Here is a 24,077-nt window from a genome sequence, read left to right on the forward strand (position 1 = left end):
AGCATGTGACTAATGATAAACAGTTAGTTCTGAAATAAAAAATGACAAGCTAGAGGAATATTACTGATGGTAAAAGACAGTAGTCTAAATGTGTGACAACTGAGTCAGAAACCTACTTGAATAAGTCAGATTGTGTTTCTTGATTGGTTGAATACCACTAATAACATCATGGTTGGGCCACATGCTATTGCAATATCTTGGACCTTTTTGAATCAGTCATCTTCAGATGATGTTATGAAAGCCACCATCTGGTAGTCTCAAACTATCTTCACCTTCTTTTACCTTTGATCTTTGATGCATCAGAATGATTTCATGCGTGGGGGGGGGGGGGGCTATAGTGATTCCACAACATGCAAACCAACCTTCTACTAGCTTTCAGCAGACAACATTCTTACCATGTGGTTATGTACAGTAGTTTTCCATATCATTTGTTGAGGCCATCAGCCTTCCTTTTAATTGGTAAATTCATGAATCTAACAGGAGCAGATAATGTATTTCTGCTATTCAAATTACTGCTACTGTTGCATAGATTCCTTCATCCCACCCCACTCTCTAATGTCATGAGGTCCATGGAAAAATGGGGGATATTCCATATGTTGGCTATGACTAAGGGTCAGACTGGTATCATGTGCTTTTCAATTCCGACCCCGCCATACTAATTAGAGGAGGGAATAATTAGCTTGGACTGGGGGTTACAGTCCACGAAAAGGAAAGCAGTGCAGTAGTAGCAGGTAAGTATTACACAACCTAAAACTCAAGATGATGTATGGAATATAAATTGAAGCATGCATTTGTTCTTCAGATTACCTTTGGGTACAAATTGTCTGTATAATATGTCTAGTCCACCAGCACACAGGTGCCACTATTCGTAACAAATCTGTTGTTATGTCGTCAGCAATGTTAAGATTTAGTTTTTGCAATTTGTGCTTGGCGCGATTTCAGTCCCTCGATGTCTGTGACATAGCATCCATTCTCTTCAACTAAATATATTTTGAGTTTCCAATAATACATGTAGTAACAAACTGTATAATCTTATTAAAATCAATAATTTAGATAAATGTAGATAAATTTTTATGTCAAGGGAGGCAACTAAAATTTAGCTAACTGTTTAAACCATATGATGGTTATTTCCCTAGGATTTTATTCAACTATGGTACTAGTTAAAACAATAATAGAAAATGCTTTTCTAAAATTATTAAGTGAATTTAGTGTAAACAGTAAAATGATATATCTTACCTACATAAACTCAAAGCAATGAGATGCATGGGAATTCACTAGAAAGATGAATTTCATCACCTTTCGTATGATAGACAATTAGCATATCTTTATATTTCTACTATTTTTCTTATTTTACTTACAGACTGCAAAACTAAGTTGGAACTTTCCCTTCTATGGTCACAATATCACAAATGTCACCATAGCAACAGGAGGTAAGTAAACATTGCTTTATTAAAATATGAATTAATATTGAAGTCTGAAATTAATTAGCAGGGCTTTATAAATTTTATAGAAGTCAGCCTGCCCTGGAAAATTTAACTTGCCCTTATAGGATTAGAGGTTGCCCCAAAATAAGACAACAAAATGTAATAACTAAGGTTAAAAAAATATGGTAAAATAAAATATATAACATTTTAAGGAAATTACATTATATATACTTTAAAAATACAAAAGGTCATGTTTTTTTTTTTACACAATAAAACCATATGTTGATAATTGATGTGTTCAGATATGTAAATAGTAAATGTAGAAATAAGATAAAGAGAATAGAAGGGTTATAGGGCAGGTATAGTTAATAGGGCACTGGTAGACATATACAGGGACCCCAGGTGGCTAAGTGGTCTAAGGTGCTCTTTACAGATCACCAACATCTCACTTCTGTCTGTGTGGGTTCGAGTTTCAGGCTCATCCAGCGTGAGTATGTGAAAAAGCTTATCAGTGGCTTCCCACGAGTCAATGATTCCTCCCAAGATTTTTCTAGGTTCTTCCTCCACCAGACACTTGCCACTATGTATGGCTTATCATTTGCTGAAAACTGGAGTTAAACTCAAAACAACAATAACAGACATATGCTTGTATAAAAATAGATTAATGGATCTTAGATAAGGTTATCAGAGAGACAGAGGTAAAACAATTTTAACTGAAAAATTAAACAGCCAAGAACAAATCAGTGTTAACTGCATATATATATTTAACATTCAGTTGCTCATGCTAATTCAAATAGTCATCCAGTATTCCGGGAAGTATTATGTTCACTCACATATTGACTTCCACTTCCATGCCATCCAGTTTTTAAAAATGATTTGAGAATACCTTTTTATAATCCATTTAATTATTTGCCAAACAGAAAGCACTGTACGTATCAGTCTTCTGTGATACTCGTGTAAACAACCAATTATAAACACCACTTGGGGGTGCTAGATTTCTGGGTGGCTAATTGTTCAAGATAAGTACCTTTTGTCTCCAAACACACCTGTCCAGAAAATCTCAATTTTTATTAACAATTCTCACCCATAGTCACTTTAAGATCAGCAGTATGCATTAAAAAAATTTGATGAGCCATTTATTTAGAGATGACATCATCAGCACATTCAGAGCTCACAAGCTGAACATAGCAAGGTTAGTACTCCAAAGTTGCGCAAATTCGATATACATACAAATATTGTGATTAAAATATAACTGAAAAGTTAAAATATAAATATGTATTTCCTGTTTGTCTAAACTTGCTTTCAATAGTAAATATTCACATTATCACGTCTGCACTGCATGAGAAAGATGGCAGATGACTTTGACAGTATATTGTGTGAAATAAAGGATCAGTAGATGAAAAGAAATGGGCAACTACATAAGAAGATTGTGGTACATATAAAAGCAAAAAAATTGTATATATTTTTACTATGTCAAGATCGATGTGTGTAAAACTTTGTGGAATAAAAAGTAATGCAGACTGAACATGACACAGCCTCTTTCTCTCTCTGTCTCAATCTCTTCCTCTCTTTTTCTCTGTATCAATATTTTGGAACTTGGGTGTAAGCCTTGAAAACTTGAGTTTGCCTGTGTCAAATATGAACTTGTACTAAGCGTTGGACAAGTGGATTTGGAAAGATTTGATTATACTATATGATATAATTGTTATGCCTATCTTTATTCATGGCAAAAAATACAATTGGGTAAAAAATATTTGAATCAGCATTTTAAGCTGCATATTAATTGTTTGACTGTTTAATCTTATTAGCATTAGTAAACATAAAGTGAATTTTTATTTTTTACTGAAGGTAAAAATCATTTTTGTATGATGGTGACTTCTTATCAGATCCTTCTGGTGTTCTATTCTGGTAACCCATGGCTTGGTTGTGAGGTACAGTGTGACCCCGCTATAGTGCGCTCCGTGATAACACAAATTCTGATATAACATGGTTGTGGTGTGGCTCCCGAAATTTCATATACATATATTTTTCTTGTGCAAAAAAAAAAGTATGAAAAAAAACGTAAAATATTTATTATCATTTTGGGGAAGAGATCGCATATGAATAATACAAGGCGATTGTGGCTTGACTTCTGAAATTTTATATGTATTTTTTTCTTCTTAAAAGTAAAAAAAATAACACATAAAAAGTTTATTCTAGGATCACGTAGGTCTTCACCAGTGTTGCAAACTTGGATTGTTTTTCTTTATTGGCTGCAAAACATACCATGTGGCAATTTTTTTAAATTGGCAACATTGTTGGCTGTTTAAACTTTTATATATAACCTTTGGTTTGGAGTGCAGAAATTCATAGGCCCCATGAAAGGAAGCTGCAAACTGGATATAAAATGTACTGAAATTTATCTATTGTTTCAATAAACAAATCCTTTGTCCATATTGACAAACCATCTTAACAATGCATTGTTATATCATAATTTGCCTATCTTGACATCTAGCAGTTCTGTATGTTGAGAAATATCTGCTTTTTTGTTGTTGACATTTCTGGTAATGGAGATCAACGAGACAAGGCATTGTCTCATGATCTATCTTTCATTGGATTTTTGGCCACTCGCTAGTAATTAATATAATTACAAAGACTGACATTTGTATGTGGATGGTAAGTAAAATTCCTTTTCTTTTCACTCAGAATTAAATCCTTCAGAACACTCACATTTTCTGTAATAATCCCTGTCATTAAAACACCTGCATCTCATCCGTTGACCCTTTGTTAATTTTCAGATGCATGCGTGGAAGGCAGCATCACGCTGCTACCACAAATGTAAAAAAAACGTATTAAAAAATACATCTTACTTATTATTTTTATTCGGTAGGCATGGAGGGACAGTAACTAGATTAGTCCAAACGGCGGCCAATTCCTTTTTAAAACTGTACCCATATACACTAGTTTGCTGATATTTTTCATAGGAATCCAGAATGACTATGTAGATACATGAGAATTAATTACTAGGTCATCATGCGAGTGTGTCTGCTACACACAAGTGCATATAACAGATTAAGTAACATCACTTTTTGGTGATGTGTGTGTAGTCGTGAGGGAATATATGCTCGTGTGTGCATTCAAGGCGATGGGTGCTGTTTACCCATAGGCCTGGGTTCGAATCTCTGTAGAGTACAAATTAAAAATTATCTGACCTGTATGATAGTATTATTTGTATTAAAATATTAATTCTGCCTACTATTATCAAACATTCATCTATAGGAATCCAGGAATAGCACTTTCCGTTCTGTCTGGTGTATATTTATAGTTCTCTCTCTGTCTCTCTCTCTCTCTCTCTCTCTCTCTCTAGATATATATATATATATATATATATATATATATATATATATATATATATATATATATATATATATATATATATATGTATGTATGTATGTATGTATGTATGTATATATGCTATTTTTTGTCTATTGCAGGATTTTTATACATGAGTCCATTCCTACATCAGTGGCTGACAGCAACTCAGTACATAGCTCCACTGATGGCCAACTTCGACACCTCTATTGGAAATAATTCAGAAATCTACTACAAAGATTTCAGTAAGTACTGGCCAGCATAGCTTATAGTGCACTTATTTCGTAAATCGGCAGTTCCTGCCTAAATCCTCGGTTCTGACATTGCAAGGCTATGTTGTAGTTCATCCAAGGTCTGTGATTAAATCCAGGTTCTCTGATTACCTCCCTCATAAAAGATAAAATCCTGCTGCTATCTGATCCATGGAGATCATGTCAGGATACTGAGAGTGAAAATGAGTCCAAACTCGGCAAATGTGCCATTGGGTATAAAATTGTATGCACAGTTGTTGGGGAATCTTGAATCTTTTTGGATTGGGACTAGGTTATTTGGCAATAAATAATTTTAGAATTAGCTTTGGAATATTGTGAGTTTGATAGAGATTTTAGTTTTCTTTTTATTTTTTGGCTCCCACTTCTTGCACTTTAATTTTTATGGTTCTATTGAAGGCATATATGTGTTACAAACACAATCCTCATTGATGAACCTGCCTTGTCTGATGCTCAACATAGCGATCACTTTTGTATCCATGTGCATGTCTGTCTTGTTTAGATAATGACAACAATATACAATTATACACAGATTCTATAAATTTGGTGAGGGGACCCTTATTTACAAGTAATACCCTTATCATAAAGATAGGTCAGTATGATCCATATTTCATGCTTCTCTGACTTTGGTTACATTTTGTTTTAAGCTCTTTTTATGTTGGAATCATCAAACTAGATGTAACTTTGGTTACGTGTTTGCATTTAGCTCATGACAAATTAATACCATTTACAATTTACACCATTATTTCTAGATTCATTAAATTTGGGGAGGGGATGCATCAGCCATATCTTATTAGTAAGTCACTGTGACTCATATTCAATGCTTCACTGACCTTGGATGATTAAATTTTGTTGCATTTTAATTTGAGTTTTAGCTCACCTCTGAGTATTGTGCTATTCTTGGCATTGGCATCAGCATCTGCACAGATAAGGTAAATAGATTTATGTATCTACACCCTCAGCTGAATGTCAACCATTCTTTCTTCCTAGGTCCTAGACAACAGTTTGGAGTGGACTTCATAGCATTGCCCTCAGAGGAGGGGCTAAGGGGGGGGGGCTAAATTGGTACTTACATATGCAACAGTTGTACATGCTTTAATTTTTAGCTCTACTGGTCATAGTGCATGATAGAATGGCCAGTTGTTCATCATCATTATCAGTCTATTTATTAGCAAAAGTTTGTTATTGCTGTAAACTGAAAGGAAAATTGCCATGAAAGTTTAAACTCACATTTATCCCAAGGTAAAGTTTCTCTCACATGAAAAATTGGAAATGATGCAGCTCAGACATCCAATATGGCCACCAGAAGCCATCTTGAAAATCTTATCACTATTACTCATAAATAGATGTTCATGTGAACATGGAGCTTTCATGATAAGACTCCTTATGATATCTTGTTGTTTCACATAAAAATGGTTGTTTTGACATCCAATATGACCACCAGAGTGGCCATTTTTGAAAGTTTTATTTCCACTTCTCCTCCTGAATATTAACATGAAGTTTTCACTGAAAGATTTCCTTTGATGTTTTGTTGGTCCTAAATAAAAATGAGGCCAATGTGACCACCTTGGTCCCCATCAGTAAAATCTTGTTATAGCTACTCCTGAACTGCAAGTCATATTGATACAGGATTTTAGCTGGAAGACTACTAATGATGTTTAGATGGATCTACAGTATGGCCTCCGCAGCAGCAATGTTGAAAATCTTGTCATTTCTGCTTCTCCTTAATGGATGGTTAGTATCAGTATAGGGATTACAGTAAATTGACTTTTTTACGATGTATACTTCTAAACAAAAATAGTGCCAGTCTGAAGTCTAATATAGCCATCATAGTTGTAATTTCTGCTTCTCCTGAACAGAAAGTCATCTTTTCATTGGGTTTTCAACAGAGGACTTCTTTTATAGTTGATCCTAAATGAAAATGTTGCTGAGTGAACACCCAATATGGCCACCTCAGCTGTTTGTAAATCTTGTTCTATGTACTCAGTCTGACTGGGTGGTCATATCTCCAAGGTGATTTCTTTGAAAAGAGTTCTTCTTATGATGTAAATGAAAATGATGCTGATCTGGCACACAGTATGGTCAGCACGACAGCCATCTTGAAAATTTTGTTATTGCTACTCATAAATGGAAAGTCATATCAGCATATCATTTTCAGTGGAAGACTTCTTATGGTGTCTATTTGGTCTTAAATTAAGATGTGTTTTGGTGTAATATCCATTATGGTCATCACATTGACAATATTATCACTATTCCTCATAGATGGCAACTTTTAAACAGTCTGTCACTTGGAAAATTTTCATAAAAGGATTCTGCCAAATATCACATTTAGATAACTCATGGTGGATGGAGGATTTGGCAATGTTAGGATACCATGTTCCTTCACAACAGCAGATTTATGTGCTGGTTCATTGTCATGAAGTAGATGGATACCTTGGTTATCATTGTTTGAACCAGTGGTTTTTGTAGTTATACAACTTTTGTCAACACATTTGAGGCACAACAATGCTTAGTAACACTAGCAGAGTTGGGCACAGGTACCTGGAAGACTGGGCCTTTTGTATTGACAAATAATGGATATAAAATTCTTGACAGTCCAACTATATAGAATGATTTGTGGTCTTAGCTCATTTTGTCTGATCCAGACTTTTTTGTTTTTTCACTTGAGCCAGGTTTAAAGAAAGCAAGTCCATTGTTTCATCACCTGTGACAATCAAATACCTCAAATGTTCAAATGCCTCTTTTCATATTTGACAAGTAGCTTTATGCCAATATCAACCCAAGTTTGTTTTTCATCAGCAGTCAACAGATGCTGGACCAATCTTGAACAAATTTTTCTAAGCTTCAAATGAATCTTTAATATATTAAAAACAACTGACCAATTTAATGTCCATTATAAAAGAAGAATCTTCTACTGTGCATTGAGAATCCTCATCAGTTGCCACCTTTATGGCAGCCACTTCCTGCTTACCAGTTGCATGCAATGGTCTTTCAGAACATAGGTCATCTTCTATGGATTAATAACCATCTTTAAAATGATTTAGTTGCATCATAATTGTAGGATATGACAGAAAAATATAGCTGTAAACTTTATCCATATCATTGACCACTCCAGTGGCCTAGTGGTTAGAACATCCGCCTTGGGTGCAGGAGACTGGAGGTTCAATCCCTGACTGAGTCATACCAAAGATTTATAAAATCTGGTACTAACAGCTGTCTTGCTAGGCGCTCAGCATTTCAAGGTTAGTGTTAGGTCTGGTTAGCCTGGTGTCAGGATAATGTGACTGGGTGGAACATCATGCTACATGTCTGCAGCATGGTGCCCCAGTGCTAGACATCACTATAAACTGTCACACTGCAGACATCGTAGCAATATGACTGAAAAATTGTTAAAGCTACATTAAAAATCCATATCACACACACACATATATATTCAAGTCAGCCTTGATGAAAGGCAGAAAGTACCCTAAGAGCACTAGGATTTTATAGTACTTTCTTTGCTTAGCAGAAGCAGAATTATTGTAATTCTCTAACACTTTTCATTATGTCACACATATATCTGCATGGTTCTGTCATGTGCAGCTGCAGATAATTTTATAAGACATTTCATCTTTAGATTGGCAATAAATTTATTGACAGGTTCAAAGAACAAATAAAAGGTATAACTATTCAAATACCCCTCGTAACTCACGTTGTCCACCATCTACAGTTACCAGAGCTGGGCTAAAGGGGGTGCTCACCAGTTATGTTGATCCCTTTGATCCTGTTTCCCCAACCCACCAAGCTCACCAGTTATTACATACTTTTGAGAGAGTGGCATATGTAAGGTGAAGTTGTTTGCATTTAAAACATGCACATTGGAGAGAATGTTGGCATACCTCTATGCTACATTAATATAATGTGTATGATACTTCTTTGGATATTGTACTTTTGGAAACTGTACATGATCTAAGCACACTGCTAACTAAAATGACTCCTCCCTTGTGCTCAAAAAATCAGCCAGAGTTAGTCTAAAGTACACTATCCATAGCAGCTATTAAAATAGGGAAAATGAATTTTGCCAGACTAGACAATACCAGCTTCTGAAAGTACAATGAATGAATTACCAAATATTTAAAATGAAAAAAAATCGTTATTGGCTCTTGTTTATACAATCTGCCTCAGAAGTTTAGGAAGTGAAAATGACCAAGTGGAGCTGGTACTTTTTTGAAAGGTGCACATGTGGAGTAAGGCCAAGCTGTATACTCTATAACCCATATTACACCCATCAATCATACACCAAAATAAAGGGAATTAAAGGTTCTTTGAACTTTACCTAAGATATACAAGGTCTTTTTAAATAGCCAGTATAACCAGTGAGGAAAGCTGTGGGAATTCTTTTTCTTTAAAATTCTAGCAATTCTAATTCGAATGCAAAATATGAAACTGTAGAGTGCCACCAAAGAAGAAAACTTTTGATTGCTGGGTCAAAAATTCATATGTCAAGGTTACTGTGTCTGAAAGAAGACAAATGGCTTCTGTACAATAACTTGAGTTTTGTACAATCTGAATTTACATAACTTTGCACGTGCATTAAGGAAGAACCTTCTTGATTTCAGCATTTTGCAAGAGGTCAAGGCCAAATGTAACTGCCAAAGAAGACATTTACTTTCTGTACAATAATTCCTTCTGTGCCATCAGTAACTAGTAAACTAGATGTTGACTTTCACTTGGGTGAAACGAAGAACATTATCAGTTTTGGCCGCAAAAGGTCAAAAATCAAAGTCACTGTGACTGAAAGACAAAAAATGGTTTCTGCACAATAACTTAAGATTTCCACTTTCTACAGTTTCCAATCTTTGTAAATGGAGTATGATTATTATTATTATTATTATTATTATTATTGGTTTTAGTGTAAACAGCTGAAAGCTCCAGCTCACTGTGATGAAAAGAAAAAAATGGTTTCTGCAAAATTACCCGAGTTCCACATCAGATATAGTTACACAATTTTTTTAATTGTTTGCACTTCATGTAAGGAAGAATACTATTAATTCTCAGGTGAAAAGGTCAGAGGTAAAGGTAGCTATCATTGAAAGTATAAAATTAGTTTCCACACAAAAATATCAGTTTTACATCACGTTCATGGACCAAACATTGCAGATGGCATACATTTTGGTTAAGGAAAAGCCTACAGATTTTGGGGTCCAAAAGTGAAAGGCCAAGGTCATGATGATTGAAATAAGAAACCTGGTTTACATAGAGTAAAATTAGCTCTGCATCACAAACTTGGACCAAACTTTGTGGATGGTTTGCATTTTGGGCAAGGAAGAAGTCTATCCAATTTTGGGGTCCAAGTTAGTCCTTGCAAATCCTTTCAGACTGTGATTTAGCAGTCACATTTAAGTTTTGCATATTAGAAGGATAGAACTCAATGAATAGTTATGTTCTATCAAGTTATTATGAACCACTTTGCTCATGTTAATTGTAAAGAAGGTTGTAAAAATTATTAAAAACAATTTTAGAAGATGATTTATCAAGTTATTTGTTCTATTACATAGCATAATTTCATGAAATAATATGTCAGAATACATATGCTGCTAAATGAATACTTGAAATTTAAGCTTTGAAAATTAAGATGTTATGTCAGCATTCTCTTCCTCAAATTTTCAGTATGTATCCAAATGTAGGTAACATTTACATCAGTGTATTCTAACACATTGGTTTTAACCAAATTTCATGATTCCTTTGTTAACAAATAATCACCACTCCAGTGGCCAGAGCATAAGTGGTTAGAGCATCCACCTTGGATGTGGGAGGATGCAGGTTTGAACCTCGGCCAGATCATACCAAAGACTTATAAAAATGATACTAACAGCTTCCTTGTTTGGCAATCAGCATTAAGAGGTTAGTGTTTGAACTGGTTGGCTGGTGTTTGGGTAATTTAGCTGGATGGGACATGATGCCACATGTCTTCAGCATGATGCCTCACTGCTAGACATCACTATAAATTGTCACACTGCAACATCATAGTGATATGACTCAGATTGTTGAAAATCCAAACACACACACACACACACACATTAAATTCTAAACTTTGCCATGGTGATCATCATGATGATTACATGTAAAATTGCTTGAAAAATAAAAATATTGGTATGCTTTGTTCCCTTTTAATCTGTGTTTTTACTGTTAAAATAAAACAAATTCCTATGTTTCCTTTGGCCAGATCATCTTTAATGCAATGAAACTATCAGTTTTTAGTCCTACAGATGGATCCTAGACAAGAAGAGCTTATTGGATGGTCTGTTTCCATTGTTTGGTTGTCTGACCATCAGCAAAAGTTTGTCATTGCGACTCCTTAAGTAATTGAAGTGCACACATTCATCCCATAATCTAGTTGGTTCTGAATGCAAATGGTGCCACTCAGACAAACAAAATGGCCACACACATACATTCATCCCATGGTCTCGTTGGTTCTGAATGAAAATGGTGCCACTCAGACATACAAAATGGCCACACACACACATTCATCCCATGGTCTAGTTGGTTCTGAATGAAAATGGTGCCACTCAGACATACAAAATGGACACACACACATTCAGCCCAGTGTCTAGTTTTTATTATTATTATGAAAATGGTGCTGATCATATTTCTGGCATGACCTCCACAGCTGCCATCTTGAAATCTTGTTATTGCTGCTCCTTCCGGATGAATGGTCATTGTAATACTGGGTTTTCACCAGAATTTTTTTAATAATGTTTTGTTGATCCTAATGAAAATAGTGCTGCTCATTCTCTTGAATTTTCAGAAATCTTGTTTTAGCTACTGAACAGAAAATCATGTCAATGTGACACTTTCAAAAGAAGAGCTCTTACTGTGACACTAGTTGGTCCTGCATGAAAATAGTTCCACATTGACATCCAATATAACCACCACAATTACCACCTTGAAAATATTGGTATCACTGCTCCTCCTGGATGGATGGTGATGTTGAAATAGGATTTTCACTATTTCACCAAAAGACTTCTTATGGTACTAACCTGAAATGGTACTAACCTGACATTCAACATGGCCACCATGGCGGCTGTCTTAAAAATCATGTTAACACTGCCCCAGAATGGATGGTAAATATCAAAACGGGACTTTCCTAAAGGATTTCTTATATCTAGTTGGTACTAAATGAAAATGGTGTAAATATGCCATCCATGATGGTTGCTGAAGTGGAAAAGAAAAACACTTGTCAATTAGTTTCTGAGTGAAAATGACGAATTACAGAGCAGGCATTGAAATCAATAAGACATTCTTCAGCCATTTCCAACCTGGTTAGATATGACTAAACAGATATAAGTAAATACAGTTGTGTACTAATCACATTACTGATTCCATTAAGGGTGTGGTATTATATCTTGAATAACAATATAAATGTACATCTTATGAGTCTTTACAATTTATTATTTCCTGAATATCTTAATTACCTAAAACACCTTTCAGTTATATTTATTAAATGCATTTTAATTTTAACAATATTTCTTATATGGGTGTTTACATCAATTGACCCTGTTAATTAGCACATCATAATTAAAAGACTATATCTGTTAATTTCTTAGCTTCTCAGGCAACATTTGGTTCACTGACAAGCATGTATACTTGCCCCAAGCTGATTGGTGGCACACATGTATATTAGGTACAAGCTGTTTGATGTCACTATACATGTATGTATTTTCATCAAGCTGTTTGACATCACCATACATTTATGTATTTTCATCAAGCTGTTTGGTGTCACTATACATGTATGTATTTTCCCCCCACTGTTTGGTGTCACACATGTGTATATTAGCCACAAACTGTTTGATGTCACTATACATGTATTTATTTTCCCCAAGCTGTTTGATGTCACTATACATGTATGTATTTTCCCGAAGCTGATTGGTGTCATTATGCATGCATATATTTGCTCCAAGCTGTTTGGAGAAGATTTCAAGACTGAAATATAATCTGTTATAATCAGGCACGTATAATACCCAATTTCAATTCAAATTTTGAAATGACTTTGTTTTGCATTTGCTTATAAGCCAAACTGAATGCATTGCACATTTATATTTTCATAATGAGTAGACAATGATAAAAAGTATGTTTTCTTTCTAAAACTTGGGAAAATATGATTATCACTAGTGAAAACAAATGTACATGTACCGGTATTTCTAAAGCCCTGAGGTACTCAGCATTTGTATTCTTGGAAGAAAGTTTCCTGATCAGCTCAGTTTGTTATAAGTGGGAGGTTTGGTCTGTCAGATAGGAGACATGGAATTTTCCAGATTTTCCAGGAGATGCTTGGAGAGTCCAGGAGATTTCACCTACACACATTTAGACCACTTAATTTAACTTTCTTGTGGCAAAGAAGTAATGATACGATTTTTCACTTGTGGAGAGACAAAGAGACTAAAAGATGGATGAACAGACTGACATATATTGATACAGCTCTTCAATTATAACACGCCTCACCATAACACGCCTCACTATAACACCATAACACGCTTCACCATAACACGCCTCACCATAACACGCCTCACCATAACATGACTCCAGATTTAATGCAATACTATTATGGACCTTATCAAAATCATACCACTGTATAAGAATAACAGTTGAAAGAAAATAAGGGAAAACTTAGTGTTATATCTTCATTTCCATTTCAAACACCATTATTTAAGAAATTTTGATAGTGTCAGCTATATCACTGTTCTATATATGACTTCATTCACAGGATATCATGAGTTTGTAGATACCATTGTTCTCGGTTTGGTATATAATGTGGTTGGAAGTAATGCACTCAGACTTTGCATTATGACAGTGGGAGAGCTATATATTGGTATAAAATTGCTAACATGCCTAAATAATTTTGTTATGAGTTATTTTTCCTTTATAAGATTTGTTTTATTGAATTAGTGCAGACCTGAATTTGTATTTAAAAAACTTTGCTATTTTCACTTTTGTATTCTTTATTTATAATTGTCAAAGTGATGACTCTCTGTTAGTGAAACAAAATTGATGTCCATGTTAATACAAATTGTTTATAAAAGTTATAATAATATTATTTATTTTATGCTAAGCAATGACTTACTTGATTTTCTAATTAAAATAATAATGATATTTCACTGTAGTGAAAAAATAACAATATTTTTTCACTACGGGAACTACTTTTTGGGTCAGAACATACTTACCTCCCTTTGATTTTCTGTCAGTGAACTACTTTTTCCTTATGTACATGTCATTGTCATTATTAATAACCCCAGTCTATTATCCTTTAAACTTGTAGTTTGTTATTCTGGAAATATCAGTTAATTTGTATCAATCTGATGTGGAACTAATTGTGTGTGCAGGTACACATAGCACAGCAGAACATGTATGGTAAACAGCTGACATTACCATAAGAAATCTGCTAATTCACTGTGTCACAAACTTTAGGTAGCCATTTTATGTGAGCATAAAATAAAAAGAATGTTTGCTTGAAACGAGTGAATAATGGATACATTTCATCTCGTGGGTGAAAAGCTCTAGTATTTTCACTTGTGAAAATACAGAGTTTTTCAACCACTGGATGAAATATATCCGATATTCACTCGTTTCAAGCAAATATCCTCTTTATAATTATAATATAATTATTGTAATACAAATTATTTAATAATTAAAAATGATTATTATTGCACTGAAATACAACAAAAAATAATAAATGTAACAATGTAAAATGTAACAAATTTGTTATATGACATTTTTTTGTAGCAGTTGAAATATTATCTTGTCTTTGGCCATCATTTCTTTTCTTTCATATTGATCTATTATTTTTTAAGAAGAGGCTTACAGTTTACTTTATAAAAGAGTTTTCACAGGTGGTCATGATAATGTACAAGTTTTATATCTGTTTGAAACCTGCCTGTTGGCATGCAGTTGTAGAAAATTCCTCCGTGCATTTCATAAGAGGCAGCTAATGGTGGCAGAAGTCAAGGTGACTCATTGGTTAGCATGCTGGACGTGCCACTGAAAGGGTGTGGGTTTGAATCCTACAATCAGATCAGTCCAGGTTTACTAATGCAAAGCACTTTGCTCCAGTTGCATAGATGGTAAACAGCCCCCCAACCAAAGCCAACATCTATTTGGAACAAAAAGGGTATGTAATTTCAAAATCATGACAAAAGTTGATAGAGTTATATTGCTGATTTTCTCATGGTAGTATACAGGAAGAGTGGTGACAAGATTTTCAAGATGGGTGCAGTGTTGGCCATTGTACAGATTTTGAACAAGAAATGAGGATGATAGGAAAGACTTTTATAACTCAGATTTTTCTAATAACACATGGAACACTTAATTGAGGTTGCATGATGTACACTATATGTATTTGGCAGTTGGACAATAAAAATAAAAACTTTAAAAGTTAAGATCCAACTTATCACTGTACACAAATAATTAGAGGATTCAAGTGTATTAGACTAAATCTGGTTTTAAATATAATATGTAGAATTCCTCATCACTGACAGTTTCATTGTTATTTTAAATATGATTTCATGATTTTAAAATAATTTTTCAGATGGAAAATTTGTTGTGGAATGGAGGAATATACATCTGAGGGGACAAAACAGTAGTACAGGTTAGTACTGTCTCACCTTAGCCATATGTCACACATTTGATATTGCTAATCTGATTGAGTTCTTGGTGGTGGTGGTGGTATTATTATCATAATGGTTGTGGACTTGGGGATTGTTGTCAGATTATTACATCTAGCTGTGTTTTTTATTATTCAGTATTTTTCTAATTTCAGTTATAACATTTTATTAGTAACTTTTATTTTGAGGATTACCAGTCATTACTAGCAAAAGTAGGTCAAAGTGACATCTTTTTCCTTACTCTGGTAATTAAGTTTTAGCATAATGCTACATTCATTTACACTTCTCATTTACATTTCTTTATATTTGATAAATGTATTAAATGAAAGATCAATGTTTTGATCCTTTTAAAAAAGTTGGCTGAGGTGGCTTATATTTAGCTTATGATATTTGTCCATAATGCATTATGCAGAGTGTGTGTGTGTGTGTGTGTGTGTGAACAAATGTTATTTTTCCTCTGGCATGTGGCAAATAATGGGAGACATACCATCAACATTTCCATCTGTCTGTATGTCAGACTTTCGCTCCCACTTTATAACTTTCAAGCCATATGAGATTAAGAAATGAAAATTCATATACAGTAAAACCTGTTATGAGAGACTGCCCCTTCTGCCAACAAAACACAGTCTCTCAAGACAGGTGGTCTCTAATAACATGTTTGTGCAAAAAGATCAGTTTCCAAAATAACCACAATCACTGTACAGATATTCTATTCTATATTAATAGTTCTTGCCAAAATATTGTATGCATTCATTTGAAAACAAAATTGTGTAGCAATAAAGATATACCGCTATCATTAAACACGAAATCACATTTACATTGGAAGATCACATGTACATACATTACCATATGAAATCATTTTTGATCTACTCCTTTTCCTTTATAGCGCCCTAAACATGTTTTACTGACGTTTAAACCGCTATTTGCGAGTGGTCTGCTAGTTTTCACTTCTTTCAGTTACAATGATTATTTTCTCCAGCGTTAAAATTTGTCTCATTTTAGTTGGAGGTTCTTCCATTGTTATTAAAGTACTAGATGTTAGAGTGCTCAGTTGTAATATCTACTGTAAAGATGGTTTTGACTAGGCTTAGGAAAAATATGACAAATCTATACATGTGCATTTCATTTGTAACAATTGATGAAATAAAAAGAAACAGTTATCTAATCCAGAAAGAAAATCATTTACTCAGAGACATAAGTGTTGCTGTGTTTTGTGTGGTTAAACGCCATTTTTCAGCACATGATAGGCTATACATGTACATGGCGGCCAGTATTAATGGTGGAGGAAGAACGCGGAAAAACCCCAGAAAGAACCACCGACCCATGAGAAGCTTCTGGCAAGCTTTCTCACATACCCACATTGGCCGAATCCGAGACTCGAACCCACGAAGACAGAGGTGAGATGGCAATGATCCGTAATGGAGAGCGCTTTAGACCACTGGGCCACTCGGGGCCCCCAGAGACATAAGTCAATTGCTTTGTTCAAAGAAGACATACAGGGATTAACTCTGTAAACAAAGTGTGCAACCCAGTCACATCAACTTGAACAGATGACAGCTTGGTGACTGGAATGAAATTGCTGTAACATCTTGGGGAAAACAGGCAACAAACATCATTAGCCTTTAACACTATAAATCTAGTCCCTCAAATGATTCGCACTTGCTGGTTTAATAGACAAGACCTTATTTATGGATTAAATGTATAAAGACAAACAATATATGCGACCACTACCATAATTTCAGCATGACAATGGCAAATTTGCAATGTGTACATTAGCCTGGTTTACAGGCTGTACCATCAGTCACTAGATACAAACCAGTAGCCAGAATACTTTTTTTTGTTGTTGTTATAATCATGCGTGTTTTTGATCAGAACAATCTTTACTATTCAAACGATCTTTGTCAGACATTATTACATAAAGGTCATTAGTGTCTGTCTCTGTTCTCGTGATACGGTCATTCTTAGGGCTGGATGCTGGGTCCTACTCATACATTATCAATGGTAGCTATGTTGGTCCCACTACAATAAAGCAGGGAACCAGGCTAAGTGCTGGAATACTCTACAGGTACTTTAGTTAGTCTGGTTTACAATAAAAAATATGAAACACTATAAAAGTACCCACAAAATTTCAGATACCAGTAGTCAGCCTCTTTTTTTTTATAATAATAGAACGTATAATTGGTCATTGGATTAAATAAGGGTTGGCGGAGTTTATCCCGGTTTTTGCAATGTGGTCATTCATAGCAATGTCACAATGCATATTTTGCCAAGACATCATGGTTGCTGGTCAGAGCATTTATATAATAAAAATCGATCCATCATTACGATTGTGATCAGAAATGACAGGTGGTCACACATAGCAGAGGTCACTCATTACAGTTTTTACTGTACATGTAAATCCTGAAATGAAGGTGTGTCACATACCTCATTGGTGGTTCTATCATCAAAGGTCAATGTCATGACTCAGTATTTTTTCAGATGGTATTTCAGATGTTTAAATTATTGCCAAAATGCCTTTAAATATGGCTACTAATAGACCAACCATTAAACAGCTTCACATAAACCACACAACCGAATTTTTCATATCCTGATGTAAAGTGTTTTAATTTTTGTATATACTGTGCTGATTAAGTATGACTGTTGAATGAAAACAGACAAGACTTGAAATGACATCTTTATTTTAAAAAACGCTTAACAGAATTTAACCAATTTCAACTGCATTCTGGCATAATGGTCTTTACAATTTTAACAGCATTCTGGCATAATAGTCTTTACAATTTTAACAGCATTCAGGCATAATGGTCTATACAATTTTAACAGCATTCTGGCATACTGGTCTATTCACTTTTAACAGCATTCTGGCATAATGGTCTATACAGTTTTAACAGCATTTTGGTATAATGGTCTATACAATTTTAATAGCATTCTGGCATAATGGTCTATATGATTTTAACAGCATTCTGGCATAATGGTCTGTTGAATTTTAACAGCATTCTGTCATAATGGTCTGTTCAGTTTTAACAGCATTCTGGCATAATGGTCTGTTGAATTTTAACAGCATTCTGGCATAATGGTCTGTTCAGTTTTAACAGCATTCTGGCATAATGGTCTATTCAATTTTAACAGCATTCTGGCATAATGGTCTATACAATTTTAACAGCATTCTGGCATAATGGTCTGTTCAATTTTAACAGCATTCTGGCATAATGGTCTATTCAGTTTTAACAGCATTCTGGCATAATGGTCTGTTCAATTTTAACAGCATTCTGGCATAATGGTCTATTCAGTTTTAACAGCATTCTGGCATAATGGTCTGTTCAATTTTAACAGCATTCTGGCATAATGGTCTATTCAGTTTTAACAGCATTCTGGCATAATGGTCTGTTCAATTTTAACAGCATACTGGCATAATGGTCTATTCAGTTTTAACAGCATTCTGGCATAATGGTCTGTTCAATTTTAACAGCATACTGGCATAATGGTCTGTTCAATTTTAACAGCATTCTGGCATAATGGTCTATTCAGTTTTAACAGCATTCTGGCATAATGGTATGTTCAATTTTAACAGCATTCTGGCATAATGGTCTGTTCAGTTTTAACAGCATTCTGGCATAATGGTCTGTTCAATTTAAACAGCATTCTGGCATAATGGTCTGTTCAATTTAAACAGCATTCTAGCATAATGGTCTATTCAGTTTTAACAGCATTCTGGCATAATGGTATGTTCAATTTTAACAGCATTCTGGCATAATGGTCTATACAATTTTGTAAATGATGCTGATCTGCCTTCAGATTATTGATGCTTCTACTGAAAAATAGAAAGAAAAAAAAACTTATAAGTGTTTTTCTTTCAGTAACTGCTGCGCAGAATTTGACCAAATGTGACCGCATTCTGACAGCCAATATGCCATAAAATGTGGCTTCATTACAAAAAAGAGGAAACTTTTCAAATGGCTTGTCAAAAACAACCAAAGAGAATTTGATCCACAGAAAACATTCTGGCATAAAGGGCTTTGAAATGTTTACAGATTTGCCATCAGATGTAACTGATGTTACAAGAAATATAAAAACATGTAAATAACTTCATCTGTAAACATCTCAACAAAATTCTGTTGAGTGTGATTTTTTTAAACTGTTAAAGCTATGTTAAAAATCCAAATCACACTCAAAAGAAATTGACCAAATTTGACAGAAAGCATCCTAGCCTTTCAGTACTGCATAAATTATGTTGCTGTGCCATAAAAAAAATTGATGCAAATATAAAAAAACTTAGGAGAACCTTGTTTTCATAGCATATGCAATAAATAAATAAAATTCTTCAGAAAGCGTCTTACAGATCCGTATTTCTTGGCCAACAAAATGATCTCATGATGACTTGGGGCACTGGCTTTTCACATGACAGTTTTGCTTTGTCTCATTTTGCTTTGGCGCAAGCAGAACATAGCATTCTCAGAGCTTTTTGTATTTTGTTGTTTTCTCACTTGGCCAGACTTTGCATATAGCAGATTATTCTTGCACAGACTATAGCTCAGTTTGTAGATTTTTATTTAGACACAGAATTGCAAAAAGAAAAATGTATGTATTTTTAATTTAAAGCCTCATAAAATGCCACCCATTAAAAAGTACATGCAACCATGAAGTACTAAAAATAATTTTAAAAAAATACTTTTTACACTTTACATTGGACAAACTCCACATTCATCAATTTAAGATGCACTCAGGTAACTGTACCTCAATACGGTAGGATAGTAGTTTAAACATCTACCACTGCATGAAGCAACTTGAAAGCATTTATCATTGTTTTAGGCATAGGAAGTATTTTTGCCAGTCATGTTTAGAGGGTCATCAGGAAACTGCATTGCATTAGGTGTTATTACGCCTCTATGGTCTTAAACTATGTATCAGTAAAGAGTGAAAACCAGCAAGTTTTGGAAAATTCAACAAATGATTTATTTCCCTAGATTACAAAATTAAAATTGAAAAATAATTTACAGTATTATGATTTAGATCCCAAATAATCCTAAAAGTTCTAAAGTTCCAATGGAATTCTTGTGGTGATCCAAATGATTTCCAATACAGAATGTACTGTTGTGCCAATAGCGTGGAATGTGGTGATGTGTTAACAGTCTTGATGTATCACAGTGATATAATCCAAAATGTTCTTGAAGGAATTCACACTAATCCCAAAATAGTGATGCAGTCCATTAATTATTAATGAGCACTTTGTAATTCCAGTGAATAATTAGTGAAATAAATTCTCTGAAATATAACTGAACACAACATTAAGACTAGCTCCACTTCAGATGTTGAGGTACGTATGAGTAATTCTGAAGTAAAAGGCTAAGACTCAATAACAGAACCAGGATGAGGATCATTTTCTTTTTAAAGTTCTTAACCAGCTTCCTTCTAGAACATTCTTAATTTCTGAATAAAGCTAGACCTTGAACTCCACATCAATAAACATGTTTAACTCCAATTAATAATGATCCTAATAATCTAAAATTATATACATGTATTAATTATGCATTAGTTTGTTAACCAAATTAAAATTTGAATATGTGAGTCGTCAGGTAGGCTCTAAACTCAATTACTGACAAAGGTCAACCACACAATATAGATTTACATAACATTTAATCATGGAGAAAAGCCAGCACACAAAATACAAGTTAAATATATATAACAGTGTATTGTGCAAAAAATTCAAGTATTTAACCAGAGCTAGGTTATATGTACTTTGCGGAATTTACTGTTTGATGAGAAATTCATTGTAGCTGATATATCATGTTAATAGGGATTTCCTTCAAGCCTTTTGGATACCTAATACTTGTGAAACAATTATTGATAAGTTCAGCTGTTTACGCTTTTAATTGTAACTGTCACTTGCACACACATGGTGTACTTTTATCATTATTACTTATCAATGATTTTGTTTCCTTGCTGCAGGTGAACCATTCAAATTCCAGACCATCCTGCACAAAAATGGCAGCATTTTCTTTGTTTACCAACAGGTAAGAAGTCTATTTTTGACTTGTGTGATTTGAACATAGTGTCCATTCTCTGTTACTAAATATAGCTTGTATTGCCAGTAATACTAACAAATACGATCTTACAAAAATTAGTAACAACATGTAGCTCCACTGGCATTTTATTTCATATTTTATATTATCAAAGGATGAAGCTCAAATTTAGGTAAATAATATGACCTTGCAGTATTTATCTATCATGGATGTTGGTCTACAGATGGTAGTACTTGAAACGATAGTAAAAATATATTTTTAGAAAGGAAATCACCACAGTAATTCTCCCTGTAATGTTTTTTATGTTAATATAAATTCTCTACTGACATATAAGGGAAGACAATTTTAAACAGTGTTGTAAAGAATATATAAAGCAGTATGTTTACATATTGGACAGGATCCTGAACAGCAATATCCCATGAATTATTTTCTTCCATCTGATCTTATGTAATTTGGTATCACCTCATTCTTCTGATATTATGAGTACTTTGAATTTTATATGAAAAATGAAAATGTAAAAACTGTTGTTTAAAATTAAGAACCAGTACATGTTATACGTCCTATTTATTCCTTCCAAGTCATGACCTTGACCCAGTCAGAGAACATCCTATTTACTCCAAGTCATGACCTTGACCCAGTCAGAGAACATCCTATTTACTCCATCCAAGTCATGACCTTGACCCAGTCAGAACATTCCATTTATTCCATCAAAGTCATGGCCTTGACCCAGTCAGAACATTCTATTTATTTCATCAAAGTCATGACCTAAACCCAGTCAGAACATCCTTGGCCATTTCCATTTCAGTCTAGAAAATAACCACAGATGTAAATAATTTCTGTTTTGAACCATCCTCAAGCCCTGTGGTTGCTGTTAAATTCCTAATTACTTCATAATGTCAGAATGACTATATGATGTGTCAGTAATAACAGCAATGCAAACAACAGTTGCAGACAGTTGTCAATTTTTCATTACAAAGATCAAGAATAACGTTAAAAATTAAATGTGCTGGTATTTCATTGATTGCTGCAACATTGTGGAGTGTTGTTTTCCAGACCTAACATGTTGAAAGTTAGTTGGATGTTACTCTGTTTTTGCAGTTAGTTGCATGTTCTCCGAGTCTCACTTTAGGAAGAAACGAGGATGTTGCAAATGGATAATAGCAATGAAGATGTTTCAAATGGACCATAACAATGAAGATGTTCCAAATGTACCATAACTATGCAGAGTCATTGCTATTTAATTGAGATTGAATATGTAAGAATAAAGAAAGACAGTGACAAACTAGTAAAATATCAATGTGATGAAAAAATAAAAAATGATAGAGCAATTAGTTGTCAAATAGTCACTAGATTGGTCAACGCAGCATTAGGAAAACAGTTATATAGGTTAAAGTCACTGGAAATGATATCCTGCAGGTTAGATAAAAAATGAAATATTGGTAAAATTACTTTTTTTATTACTCTGATGATAGAAACACAACTTGTCAATGTCTAGAATTGTCTTCTCATGCCTCCATCCCCAAATGGTCATGAGTCATTAGGTTAGTGTGCTTGCTGTGTGTCAGACTTAAGGTAAATAAGACCTTTCAGGAATTATTGATCCAAACAAGACCAAATGGGATATCTGAATTTCTTGAAAAGGCCCCAACATCCATTTTGTGATTGTGACCTTACTTTTTTAACTTATATTTTTGGGGGAGGGGGGTTTAAAATTTTGGAATTATTTAGTCTTTTTTTTAAAGATAACCATTTAATCATGTATAGGCAAATATTTAATGTATGTATGCATTAATATAAAGATAACTGGAGTAGATTTTCAAACCCATTTTAGCAGATTTGTCTATTTTGTAAATACACATTTTTATTTTTTTTATTTTTACTAAACCAGCATTAGCACAGTTAACTCATTAACCCCTGGAGATTTTTTTCATTTTTGCCTGTAATGCAAGTAGGAAACACATTTTGGGGGCTACTTTTGAACACAGAAGTATTTTGTCTTTCTTGCTTATTAGACCCATCATTATCGTGTCCTGGCCCTTTTTTCACTCCAAATCCCCATCTTGTCCTACTTTTTGCAAAGATTCTCCTGTCTGTGTGCAGTTCAGACTGGTCTGCTTTAGATCTGAGGCCAAAAAGTCTAAAATCCAGAAACAGAATTGATTCTGACCACAAACAAAATTTGGGTGTAAAACAATTTGGGTCTCAAACAATTTGTTTTTCCTGCTGCATTTTGTAATGCGACAAGAAAGTCCAGATTATTTTGTACCATTTTAGAGATACATCTGTCTACCTTTCTATAATACCATCCACATTAGTGTATCTTACATGACCTTGACACTACAAAACTTGGAAGTAGGGTACTACCGCCTGACGCATAAA

The 24,077-nt window shown here is 34.1% G+C and overlaps 1 protein-coding gene across 5 annotated transcripts in view; it reads left to right on the forward strand.

The window, feature by feature from the left end:
• Positions 1–24,077, forward strand: part of LOC149776215 (plexin domain-containing protein 2-like) — a 151,554-nt gene that overhangs the window by 57,546 nt on the left and 69,931 nt on the right. For all 5 annotated transcript variants that reach the window (XM_089942587.1, XM_089942589.1, XM_089942591.1 and 2 more), the window contains exons 4-7: positions 1,361–1,430; positions 4,898–5,020; positions 15,606–15,665; positions 21,625–21,689. In XM_089942587.1, the coding sequence (XP_089798713.1) occupies positions 1,361–1,430; positions 4,898–5,020; positions 15,606–15,665; positions 21,625–21,689 (318 nt within the window). The remainder of the gene's footprint in view (positions 1–1,360; positions 1,431–4,897; positions 5,021–15,605; positions 15,666–21,624; positions 21,690–24,077) is intronic.

The sequence above is a fragment of the Sinohyriopsis cumingii genome, chromosome 18 (genome assembly GCF_028554795.1).
Source record: "Sinohyriopsis cumingii isolate HCF-2022 chromosome 18, ASM2855479v2, whole genome shotgun sequence".
Classification (NCBI taxonomy): Eukaryota; Metazoa; Mollusca; class Bivalvia; order Unionida; family Unionidae; genus Sinohyriopsis; species Sinohyriopsis cumingii.